The sequence below is a fragment of the Martes martes genome, assembly GCF_963455335.1.
Source record: "Martes martes genome assembly, chromosome: 4".
Taxonomy (NCBI): Eukaryota; Metazoa; Chordata; class Mammalia; order Carnivora; family Mustelidae; genus Martes; species Martes martes.
Genome location: NC_137891.1, coordinates 30131157 through 30144343, shown reverse-complemented (window position 1 = coordinate 30144343; position 13187 = coordinate 30131157). Strand labels below are relative to the sequence as shown.

Here is a 13187-nt window from a genome sequence, read left to right as displayed (position 1 = left end):
GCTTTCTTATAATGAAGCATTCTAGAAATTGACTTACATGACATGCCCGTGTAAGAATTGAGAAATAGGTCTTCTCTCCTTTGTTAGAAATTCAGATTAAACTTCAGTATCTATAGTATTATTACAAACACTTAAAATGACTCAGAGGCATATGATGCAGAAACTAATGAAGTAATTTTGTTTAGTATTCTGCCTACAACCAGTCTTGTAATTTGAGTCAACAGTTGTCAACAAGAATTTCTATTTTAGTATCTAGTAGATGCCAGATGCATTACAGATGTGCTCATCGTGGTGTGAATGGTCCTTAGAGGTCCCTCTACAGTCAGTACAGTCCCTGGTTTTACAACACTCTTAAGAAACACCCTTTGTAAGAAAGAATAAAAAAGGAAAGAAAAGAAAAAAAGAAAAGACCCTGTTTTTGGAAAAAGGCCATTTCTAGTGATTCTGAAGCAAGGGTCTCTTCTATTAATAGTTTCCTATATACACCTGGAATTTTCCTATGAGCCTCCTTCATTTTGCCCCTAATTCCAAAAGTTAACATGATTTATCATATCTTTTTTTCCACATGACAGGCCGCAAGTCTTGAACAGGAGTGATCTTGTTCCTGTTCTTTCTTTCCGTAAGTCCAGGCTCTCCCATCTCTTCAAAACTTGGTCTCAATATTCAACTAAAAGGATTACTTGAAGCTTGCAAAAGACTTTACAACAGTTAGCACTGAGACACTTCCAAATCCAAATCATGTTCATCACCCACAGCAGTTGCAAAGGACTATTTTATTTCTACATAAGGGAACAACTACACTGCATCAAATTCATAATTTTGGACGATTTTCAAGGGACAATTTCCAAACCCTAGGTCACTTTATAGAATAGTATTATTTAAAGGCAGAACAAAAAACATCACTCATAATTGACAGGATTCAGTCAAGAGTCACATATCAGCCACTGCATAATTTATAGACCAGAAGCTGTGGTAAATGGCTTCCCAAACTCCACAACCAACCAACCTCAACCCACTAATCATGCTCCTGGGAACCACAGCTGTCCATTATCAAACAATATTTGAGTTTTTAAGTTACTTTGTCTCCTAACTTTAACAAAGTTTCTCTATTATACTAACCTGATGGAAGGACAGTGACCACAAGATATCTTTCACCAGTAGAAGGAATGCTACGGATAGGACAGCCCTAATTTCTCTCAAAATGTTAATGACTCCAGATCCTTAAACAGAAAATTTTAAGCTAGTTTGCTCATTCTGCTCACCCAACCTACAGGTGTTCTCTGCCACTTCCTTTTATCTATTTAGAAGAGCCAAGAACACACAAGAGTTCCTCAAAACTCCCCTGACCTTTAAACACATACACACGCACACACACTTCCAAAACCAAAAAAAAAAAAAACAAAAACAAAAACCAAAAAACAAAAACAAAAAATGAAAAACAAAACAAAAAAACCTCTAGAACATCAAGACTCAAGTATCAAAAATTAGCATTTTAACAAAGTGTTCTTCTACCTTCAAGGACTACCCAGAGGGCTTGACAAGTCAAAGACCAGAACTGCCTTAATTTGTATTTTCTAATGGTAAACTTGGAGCCCCGGTGTAATTCTTCTCAACCCACTGGGCTGCCAAGTGTTTTTCATTCAGTGCAGTCTCCAAGGACCAGGGATGGTGGTAGAAAAGAACAAAACAAAACGAAACAAACAAAACAGTTACTCCAAAAGGCTATGGTAGGGGACGCACAATGGGTACAGGATCCACCTCCTGGTCATAGGGATAGTAACTCCACTAAGATTCAACTCAACTGAAAACTGGTCTGGGGCGGGAGGGGGGCGGGGTGGAAAGCGTGATAAATATAAATATGCAAGGTCATAATGCTCTAGCAAATCCCCCACCATTTAAAGCCAGATTTTATCTACAGGGAGGCATTAGAACACAGCAGATCAAAAGTGAACAATGAGGGGTGCCTGGGTGGCTCAGTGGGTTAAAGCCTCTGCCTTCCGCTCAGGTCATGATCCCAAGGTCCTGCGATCGAGCCCCACATCGGGCTCTCTGTTCCTCGGAGAGCCTGCTTCCTTCTCTCTCTCTCTGCCTGCCTCTCTGCCTACTTGTAATCTCTGTCAAATAAATAAATAAAATCTTAAAAAAAAAAAAAGTGAACAATGAGGAGCCAGAGAATTTTTAAAATTCCTCTATCAGACTTCATTATATGAGGAAAGAGAACCTTTTAAGAAAAAAACTGGATTTTCAAAATAAGATCAGATAATTTTCATTATTCTCAGACAAAAAGGTAGAGATTCATTAAGAGAAAAGGATATTCTCCATAAAGATTAAAGAATTTGGCAAACAATTGGCAAGCATCAATTTGCAGTTGTTCTGGACAACTCCAAATTTTACCAGTTGTTTGAATTTTCAGGTGTTCACCTCATGGAAAACATTTTTTCATAAAACATGTTTTCCAAAGTGAACGTAGAAGTTGGAATCCACTGGTAAGTGGACACAAACTTTCTCAGATCTTAAAACTGTGAGATTGGTTAAGTTTGCCTTTCCGTGAGGCTTTGTCAAAAAGATTAGGGGCCGGAAACAGAAATTCCCCAGTAAGGCAAAAAGCTCTTTGTTCCTTTTTTCTCCTTCTGTGTGGATTTCAAGATGATCGCAGCACCACTCTTACTGGAGAAAGCACAGTAGTTTTCTCACCTGAACCAAGGGGACAAAGCAAAGTAAGCACACATCCTACAGATCATGAGAACAAAGCACAAGGAAAAGAATGCAAAGTGTGCCCTCTATCGGTGTCTGAGTTTTAATCGCCAAAGGGCTGGTTGGCAAGTTGTATCCAGCAATAGGTGAGACACGAAGGCCATCCTGGTAGAAAAATTATAAAATGTGCTGACCCAGCAGCAAACACCTAGCAGAAGCCCCCTTGACCTCAACTGAGGAGTGTTCAGCCCTGTTCTGATCAATGTGAGCCATCGGCACGATCCAAGGGAGTCCCGTCAACGCCAGCGTAGGTCATCAGTGGGGGACACTGCAACGGCAATTTCTAAAAATTTTATAGTCTATTATTAATGAGATAAAATTAGACCATATGAGAAAAGGATTTTAACAAAAACCCCTTATTCTGTGTATTTTGTACTTCTAAAGACTTTTTAGAGGAGTGGAGAGAATTAAGCATCCATTGTCCTCGAGCAAGGGATCATTAGCCAAGTAATTATTTACTGAGAGAAGTCTTGAGATTGTGCTTCTGATCCTCCCTCATACTGTGTAATACGTACAGGGCAAATGGCTGGAAACTGACACCTGGAAAATAAAACTTAAGAAAACCAATGTGTGTATCAATCTGAAGCAGTCCTTTGGCATCAGGCCAATTAAGAAGGTCTACCTCCTATTACCTTAACCAATGCTTCTTAACCTATTGAAGGAAACTGATGAACCACGGCCATTCTGAGACTTCAGAGAAAGCTTAAGATCCTCTCTCTATGCACTAAAAAGAAAGGCTTTGGCTTCTGGTTTCGGGGGGCTCACAAAAACCCTGGCTCCATATCTGGACCCTAAGTTAGGAAACCCCTGCTCAAAAGAAATGTGCTAAGAAAGCTAAACTCTGTAAGTGCCCCCAAGAGCCTTCAAGTGAGGAGAACTGAAAGCTTTTACATAAGTTTTAAGGGTTTTCCCCAAGCAACCACGTAAAAAGGAAAGCTACCTATAATTAGTTTCTCTACATTTTCAGAGTAAAGGAATATTTAATAGCTTTTCTCAAATCTTGATCGGTTATTCTCATTAAGATGGTATAGCATGTGAGTACACATAAAAAAAAAAAAAAATACACACAGGGGCACCTGGGTGGCTCAGTGGGTTAAAGCCTCTGCCTTCGGCTCGGGTCCTGATCCCAGGGTCCTGGGATCGAGCCCCGCATCGGGCTCTCTGCTCATCAGGGAGCCTGCTTCCTCCTCTCTCTCTCTCTCTGCCTGCCTCTCTGCCTACTTGTGATCTCTGTCTGTCCAATAAATGAATAAAATCTTAAAAAAAAAAAAAGAATAAAAAAATACACACACACACACACACACACACACACGTTGACAGGTGGACATGGGCACACACACCTACAGACATACCTATTTGTTCTGGCAATACAGAATTCCAATTCAGGAAAACAAGAAATAAGATTCCTAAAATTCATACAAAAATAATTATCTTTAAAAAAAAAAAACACAAAGAATGATCAAAAATGAGCAATACAAGTATGCAAAAAGAATTCTGTAACCAGATCCCACTTGTGGTCCTATACTTCAGCTTCCCCCCTACTCAGCCTTCAGTTACTTAATATTATTTTATTAGTATGATTTGGAAGTTGTAGAAGTTCTGAGGCTCAATAAAAGTCTGCATTTCAAAAAACTCCTGAATAGGGACACCTGGGTGGCTCAGTGGGTTAAGCCTCCGCCTTCGGCTCAGGTCATGATCCCAGGGTCCTGGGATCGAGTCCCCCATCAGGCTCTCTTCTTTCTCTCTCTGCCTGCCTCTCTGCCTACTTGTGATCTGTCAAATAAATAAAAATCTTCAAAAAACAAAAACAAAAAAACTCCTGAATACGTTCAAAGGTGATTTTTTTTTTTTTTTAATGAGCATTTATGCTGGACATGTCCTGGGTTCAGGAAAAGCCAGGGAACTCAAGAACTGCGTTCTAGCTCTAGCTACTTTCCACTTAACTATTAGTTTTTAAAATCAAATTTCACTTTCCAATTCTGTCAAACTCGTTGCACCTCATCCAAATAGTGAGAGGTCAATGCTCTCCCGGAAGGCACTGTACAAAAAACAACTAGGTCCTCTACTGACCCCTACAGAAGGGCTTACTGTGTCAGGCACCACGACCCCACCCCCAGACCCGCATCTCTCACTGATTGGTCTGCATAATTCTGGTATACTCAAGTCACAAAAACAGCAATGCAGGTTGAAGACATTTCCTGCACTATGTATGTTATTAATATCACTGCCTTTTAGGAAGAGAAATACCACTTTCCTTTTCCCCTAAATGGTTATTCCTCTGGAGAAACAATTTGGGGTGGGAAAAAAAAAATCCCTAGTGGACCCTTTCTCTAGAAGAAATGCTTTTAAAATATAGATTCCCCCACCCCAGAATTTTCCCTTCCCTGCCCCAAACTCCCCTGCCACGTGGAGGGCTCTATCATTCCAATAATAAACTGGCATGCAGATACACCGGTAGGCACTAGGGCGCTCTAGAAATTCTGGGGATTGTCAGAAGAGACTTCAAGTGAGAGCTGGGTGGGAGAGGCTTTTATATCTCAATAGTTTTTGTCTTTAAAGAATAGCAATAGTGAGATTATACCTATTACCTAAGAATGCATTCAAACTTCGACTATGTGCAAAGAATTGAGCAGAATTATTTTCAGGGTGAACAAAATCTCATAGTCAATGACTTTTTGTCCGGCCACCATTCATGGAGAAGCACCCTGTTAGGCCTGCTTTGGGGATACAGAGATGAGAGGAGTGTGAAGTAGGGGAAGGAGAAGACATTTGGCAAATAACTGGAATAAAGAGGAAAATAAGAGCGTGTCTGAAGAATCACACAGAAAGCTGAGATACCTGTGAGGGGAAAACGGTCTCTGCCTTCAAAAAAAGGCAGAAAATTCCGGTTGGGTGGGGAGTGGGGTAGGTGTGGGTGTTTTCCAAAGGCAGTGACTTCAGCTGGGCATTCAGATGCTCAACAACTTAAAAACCTCAGAACACAGGATGTGTTTGGAAATGAAGTAACCGGGTAAACTTCAGCGTGTAGCGCTTCCAGCGTGGTGAAAAGTTGGAAATGAGCTACCATAGGTGGTGGGGACAGCCTTGAATGCCGTGTGAAAGAGGCTGGCATGAATTCTGCAGTCGATGTGGAGACCTGGAGGGTTGGGGCTTAGCAACACAAGTCACATGATCAGATCGGAGGTTGAGAAACCTTCAACATGGCGGCATCATAAAGGTAGGAGTGAAGTAGATGGTGCTGGGAGATGAGGAGCCCATAGGGTCTGAGCGAGGAAGTACCTTTGGGAATGGGAAGGACGGGGTGGAGCTAAACCTTTCTGAGATAGACTAAGGCCAAATGAACCAATGAAAGAGGCAATAGGGAAGATGAAGCTACAGAGAGATTTTTAGCCTTGACTCATACAAACCTCATGAATAGAATAAGAAACACAAGTAGAGAACACACTGGGGAGAGGGCACAGAAGGAGGTGTCAAGTTTTCGTGTGCATGGAAGAGAGTATCTATCCATACAGCAGTAGTTAAGAAGTTAAGAGGGGAAGAGAATCTGAAGTTAAAGAGAAAAAAATTAATTTGAAGCTGGAGTTGAAGGACTTTACATGGAAGTAACAGTTGAAGATACAGGGGTAGATAAAATCCCCTGAAGGAAAAAAATAACAGAAAATAACAGCAGTCTACATCTCTGAATGAGGGGACCAAATAAAAATGGGCAGACTATGGGAGGCAAAACTAGAGTATGACGTCACGAGCCAGAGGAAGACTTTCTTTGGAAAGGAGAGATCTCTCCAGAGGAAGGAGTCCCAGAGGGCTGTCTCGACACTGGTGGCCTCCCAAGGAGGTGAATATAAATAAGACCATTAAGAAAATATTTAGTAAAGTGGTGGATGCAGAAGGCAGATTGTAACTAATTAAAGGGTGAATGGAACAGGACTGTTAATCGATAGGAAGGGTGCATGTGAAGAAAAACAGAAGAGATTGGAAAGCAATGTGAGAAAGAAGGAAATTAAGAATTTTAGGATTGGGGGAAAGCAGTATGCTCTAAAAGGGGGTGACTGGCATGGAGAGGTCCTAGGGAAGAGCAGAACAGGTAGGGGACAGGCCTTGGGAAAAATAAAAGCACACTTCCCTCACTCATTCCTTCTCCCCCTCTTGGTCCCACCAACTAGTCTGGGAAAGAGGACAAGAGAGTGCCTGGGAAAGGGGCGTGAAGATCCTTTTTAGTTTCAAAGATCTGATCTGCATACTCATACCATCCCCAACCCCTTTCTCTCAACACCCACGAATACACATACACCTATGCATATATATCCCTTCCTGAGCACAGATCTAATTATGTGCATTGTGTGTTCTCTTCAGCATTAATTAACACCTTCCATATTTATTCCATAAATTCCCATCTTTAGCACCTGCCATATTTATTCCAGCTAAAATTACGCAAATGTATAAATATGGACATGCAACACCGTACCTTTGATCAATCCTTGACTGCTGCAGATAATGCAAAAAATGACAACATTTTGGGCAGAAAAATAGGAAGTTTAAAACTATTTTCATCCCAGGGCTTATCGCCCCCTTTTAGCAGAGTGGTTATCAAGCATTATATAAAATGATCTGCCATTTATTTTCTGCACTTAGGAGGGGTAGAAGTGCTTACCCCCAAGGGGTAGGGGGATAGGGCAGAAGGTTTAAAAGGCAGGCATTTAGAAGGAACGAAGTAAAAAGTATCCTGGATAATCCATACACTGGCCAGTTAGTCTCTTAGTAAATCAAGAGGAGGTTTTGCATTAAGGAATTAGAAGTGTCATTTCCAACTTGTGATTTCTGCAAATATTAGATTCTTTCCAAGCTGGATTTATAAGCAGATAAAACCAGAATTAAATGGAGGCCTGGGAGAACATCACCTATTCTGAATCACTTCCAAATTTCAGTAGCTTAATAAAAGGTTGGTTGAAACACAGCAGTTTTTTAACCTTTGTGCCCTGGTAAGATACTAAGCAGAAAAACTCAGAATTATGCTAGAAGGACAAAACAGCCCATTAACAGAAGAGAAGAAAAGAGTGCATTTACATGCAAAGTTAAACATCACAGGAGATTTTCAGAAATGCTCTGGAACTTAAAAAATGTAATACACAAGATGTATTTTAAAACTTTCTCATTTAAGTGTAGGTAAATATGTTCCATGTGACAGATCATCTGCATTTTTGAAAGAATACCAATGAGAAATAGGCTATCATTAACAGTACTCAAAAAGCCAAATATCTCCACATCTCTGCATTAAATTTTAATTTAACCCTATAGCATTTAAGAGAAGCCGTTTAGGTTTTTCACCAACCTCAGTTACCAGAAACAAACCACACTGTTTGTGATAAACACTTCAGTTTCATGGAAGAAGCCAAATCTAATCTTAAAGAAAATGAGAGGTTACAGAGGGAGAAGCTGAGGCTTTACTATGGAAAAGGCTAGGCAGGAAACATTTGTCATACTATGCCCCCTACCATCCAAAACCAGAAACGCCAATTATGTATCTGGGAGACGTACTGCATCTTAAGGAGTTTTATCAAGAAGTTTTCAGAGATCCCTGGTTAAAATGTGACCAGGCACATAAACAGAATGAAGATAGAAAATTAAGTCACTGCATACCAAGCTCAAGAAATTCCAGAAACCATAATAAAGTTATGATTTGTCTATCCACCTTTCAGTAATTCAACCTGAAATGTGGCTTACAACTATTCAAATAAATGAAGCAAATCTACCCGGTGTACCACACAGATAAATCCTAAGTAGTTCCAAGACTAGTACAGGCAGTGGGAGTTAACAGTAGCTAATAATGACCAGGCTCTTTTTTTTTTTTTTTTAAGATTTTATTTATTTGAGAGAGAACAATCGGGGTGAGGAGCAGAGGAAGAGGGAGAAGCAGACTCCCTGCTGAGCAGGGAGCCCAATGCGGGACTCGATCCCAGGACCCTGGGACCATGACCTAAGCCGAAGACAGATGCTTAACCAACTGAGCCACCCAGGCGTCCCATGACCATACTTTTGAATGAGAGGGTGGGGTGAAGGAGCCACTGAGTTACAGCAGTATCACATAGCCAAGATGTGAGTTTTCAAGCAGCTTTTCCAAAGGCTGGCATGTGCTTCCTCTCTACACAATTTTCATTCTCTACTGTGTTTGTGCCTCATTAAAAATACTACCAGACCCTATTAATGATTATCAAATACATTTTTATTTTAGGATTTTGTTTTCTAAAGAAGGAGAAGAAAGAATGTACGTGTTGTTGTTGTTTAGGTTGGTCTTCCCCATACCAGATTTGGCCAAAATTAGGGAAGGTTGACGTTCTGTTCTCTCAATCCTCTGGCTCTATTTTGAAATAGAACATACAGTTAAATGATATATTTGCTCTCTATTCCAAATTGGATGCAATTGATTTTAACTGACTAAATTATCTAATCTCTGCCAAGAATTTTATTTCATTAAGAAAATGATATTATAGAGCATCTGAGATCATAGAGCAGACTAAACATAATGCCAAAGGAGTTCTGAGAATGTTCCACAGTGAAGGTTTGATTATTTACAGATGGAATATAGAAGAGAAAAAAAAATCAGCTCACAGGCATCAGCCTAACCAATCCTGGTATCACTGCTGCCTACACAGTAGCACAAAGCCAAGGAAATAACTGATCTTCGAAGCCACAACACTCTTTTTTTAAGGTCCTAATCACTTTTCTCCCTAGAAAGTAATATTTAACTGCCACTATCCAAAACAAAGGGAAAGGGGGAAATGTTGGTACCACAATAGGCTCTAGTATGTCAATGGTCACTGCTGACATGATTTGGCTAGTGGTCAAGCATTCACCAAGGAACTAATTTAAATCAATCTCCTTTGGGAAAGTCAATTGTTTGATTCTACACCAATTGTTGCGCATACCAATCAGTGGACATGAGATCAATTAAAACCAGCTTAAGTTTGTGAAGAGGGACAATTCACACAACCTGAGTTAGATCTCTATTCATTTCAATACTCTCACAATGCAAGCCTTAAGCTTCCTTGCAAAGCAGAAAAGCTACTATCACCCTCTGCTGTCTAGCCAGGCCTTCAAGGAGTTCCACTTTTAATTAAAAACACAGTACACCCTTTGTTGGCACAGATAGTGTGGTCACTTTTAAAAACCATAGTTATTTTAGCCAGAAACGTGGAATTTGGGAAGGGACATCCGTTAAGGGGGGGGAGGGGGATGCAACTTTTGATAAAAATTTTTTCTTTACACAGTTTCTTTACCAATTTACACATAGCGAAAGTAGTTGAATTTTATTACATCAAAAGGTTGGTTTGGCAAAAGTGACTACTGCACACTTTAGGACTGGGTTTCTAAGTGTCAGCACTTGGGGCTGTGGAGGGTAATTGCTGGGAGATTTTGCCAAAGCAGCTTTGAAATGAATAGGTTTTGTGTCAGATACCTAAGAAGGCCCAGGGCCAACTCTGGAGATGGCAATGCCGGGAAGAGCCTGCAATGCCACTTCTGGCCGCAGGGGTGCTGTCATGTCCTCTATCACACAGCTCCGCGGTGTGAAGTTCTCCGGCCACGCTAGGTTAGTTAGATTCCTCCTCGCTCTGCCACAATGGGACAGGCAGTGGGGATCAGAAAGACCTCACGGAATTGGTCAGTCATAATAAAGAACCAGCTGACAAGGCGTCTTAGGAATTTCTCTATTTGCACGAACCTTAAGCATCTCCGTTTTTCCCCAACCAAGTAGACAGCACCTTATGCTGGTAAGAGGTGATAAAGCCTTTCCAAACACTTCTGACTACAGTGTAACCAAAATTTGCCAGATCTGCGAGTAATACCTCAAAAGAAAATACCAGGCGGAGAAAGGAGCTAGCGGGGAGGAGGAGTGGAGATGATGATGGAAAGGGACCTTTTCAGGACGACCATTAGCATTAAACTTTCGTAGCCTCTGGGAAGAAATTTCTCTGTAGCATTTTTCTGCGAAACGATTTCTGAAAATAAGAATTTTCCGAATGCCAGGAATAAGAAAAAGAGAAAGGACAGACTGTTTTCTTTAAAAACAAAAACAAAAACAAAACAGATCCGTAGCGTCAATTGGAGAGCAGAGGTTACGGAAGTCTCACACCACTAGTCATCCAAGCTCGGCCCTCCGGCCCGCTGATCTCCAGCCCTCGGGGTAGTGGCAACAGCTTAAGGACGTCCTAAAGGGCTGTGAAAAGTTAGAGCAAGAAGAGCGTTCTCCCAAATCTGGGTGCAGGACCGGAGATTCCATAAAATGAGTTCCTAAACATACCCTATCACAGATCGAGTGCGACACTTATATCCGGGGGGGGGGGGGGGAACAAACAACAAGTTCTGTTAACTTCAAGACAAATTCTACCGGTCAGAAGTCCAAATTGCTAGACGAAGACAGTTCTAAGGGGCTGCTGGGCATCTTCCATGCTCCCAGTACAAGGACTGGATGTGTGTGTGCGTGTGTTGGGGTTGTGTTCAAATCCCCCTAGAAGACTTCATTGTGTGTAACAGCCCTTCCCCTAAATGCAGCTGGATTAGCTGCAGCCCCAGCAGGACTCAAATAGGCGCACAGTAAATCTGCCTGAAAGCTAGCTCTCTGGTATCTTTCTGGAGGCTTCCACTTGTCTCCCCCACAGCGCACACAAGTGATGGAGATTGAGGGAGTGGTTAAAAAGCCGCAAGGGAATTTCATTGAGAACAGAACCAGCTAGTTTTGAGGAAAGTTTTTGGAGAGCACAAAGTCAGGCCTGTCCCCAAAACATCACTCCGCACGCCAGCACTCCCCCCCCCCCCCAGAAAACTCGGGTACAAGTTGCTTCTCAATGCAAAAAGTTCAATAAACCATCCCACATAGTCTTGGGTTCCAGAAAAAGAAATCAATTTTGCCTTTTCCCTGTAAATGTAGGTCCCCCCGCCTTGACTTAGTACCCCTTCTCAGCTCGCTCGCGCGCTCTCTCTCTCTCACTCACACACACACACACAGATCTAGGCCGCGTTCAAAGCTATCTGGGGCGCACATAGATGGGGAAAGTAGACAGAGATGAGCTGCAGGGGAGATGGTTAAGAGGACTAAAAAGAGAGGACAAAGAAGAACAAGAAACAATGAATGCCCGATAAGCAAGGGGAGCGAAAGAGAGGAGTTCAGGAGTAGAAGCGGGGCAGCGAACCGGCTACAAACCACACCACTGAGCCCCGAGCGCCCTCCGGGCTCACCCGGCTCTCCAGCACGTCTCGCTCAGGCTCGCAGCGCCTTCCGAAGACAGAAAACACCGTTCGGCCGAGCTCAGGGGCCCAGAAAGTGCAGAGCGGTGGCGCGCGAGAGCGGGGTGGAGGGCACTGCCGGCCCAGCGGAGCCCGGGGCACCCCGGCACGAGCGCCGCGACCCGCCCCCACCCCGACCCCACGCCCCTCGGGCAGAGCTGGACTCACCTCGTTTACTGCGTCTCCATCGGTTGCCTTGGCAGTGGCTGTAATCCATACAATTCAGGATGATGAGGGCAAAGGAGAAGAGGCGAAACTGCATCTGGGCGGTCGGGCGGGGGAGAGGTGCCTCTCAAAGTCGGGGAACCGGATAGCTCCTGCGAGGAGCCGGCGTCCACCGCGCTGCCAGGAGAGACGCCGAGGGCGAGTGGCCACTAGCCCGGGGGGGCCTCCCGCACTGGTCAGTTCGGCGCGGCCAGCATCTCTCAAACCTTGAACCTGAGAGATGAGGAGGAAAAACAGAGTGGAGGGAGCCCCGAGAAGACAGCCGCCTCTTCGCGCGTCCCAATTTAAGAGGAGGAGGGAGCGGGGCGTGAACCCACCGCTTGGCACGAGCCGCGGGGCACTTTAACCCCGAGCCCACAGCTGCGGGCGACTTGGAGAGAGAGGTGATTTACAATCAGTGAATTAGCAACCCCTGCCGAACTACAGGCTCGGACCCGGGGGAAAGGGCGTTGGGCGGCCAGTCCAGGGAAAGGAAAGGGCTCCAAAGGCACCAAGGGCGCAGGGTTCAAGGAGCGCCCCTCGGCCCTCAGGTCCCACGGTGGGGTTACCCAGCGCCGTGGCCGCGGTGGCCGGACGCGGGTCGCCTACCGTGGCACTTACGTCTCGGACCGTGCGGCGTGCCTTAGGCGCGGCGCTCCATCCCGGGCAGGGGAAGCGAGGCGCCTCGCTAGCACGTGGGCCCGGGAAAAGTTTGCCGAGAGGCGCCGGTAGCGCCCGGCAGGTCCGGGATTCCGGCGGCCACCGCGGGTTCGCTGTGCTCTCACGGTCCTCGGGCCGGCGGTGCCTAGCAGGAGCGCGGCGGGAAGGCGCGTCTGCAGCCTCGGGGATGCTGCGTCCCCGCCGGTGAGTGCGGTCCTCGGGCGACCGGCACCACCGGCTCTCACTCTCTAGGTCCCTGTCCAACTGTGCGGTTTCCCGGGCTCAACTCC

At 44.1% G+C, this 13187-nt stretch overlaps 1 protein-coding gene across 3 annotated transcripts in view; it reads right to left on the bottom strand.

The window, feature by feature from the left end:
- Positions 1-12295, bottom strand: part of RSPO2 (R-spondin 2) — a gene marked incomplete at its 5' end in the record, with an annotated part of 153872 nt that extends 141577 nt beyond the window's left edge. For 2 of the 3 annotated variants that reach the window (XM_080801889.1, XM_080801890.1), the window contains one exon: positions 12202-12295. In XM_080801889.1, the coding sequence (XP_080658015.1) occupies positions 12202-12295 (94 nt within the window). Of the gene's footprint in view, positions 1-12176 lie in introns of all 3 variants that reach the window. The other variant, XM_080801888.1, reaches the window with a different exon arrangement.
- Positions 12296-13187: the final 892 nt, after the last annotated feature.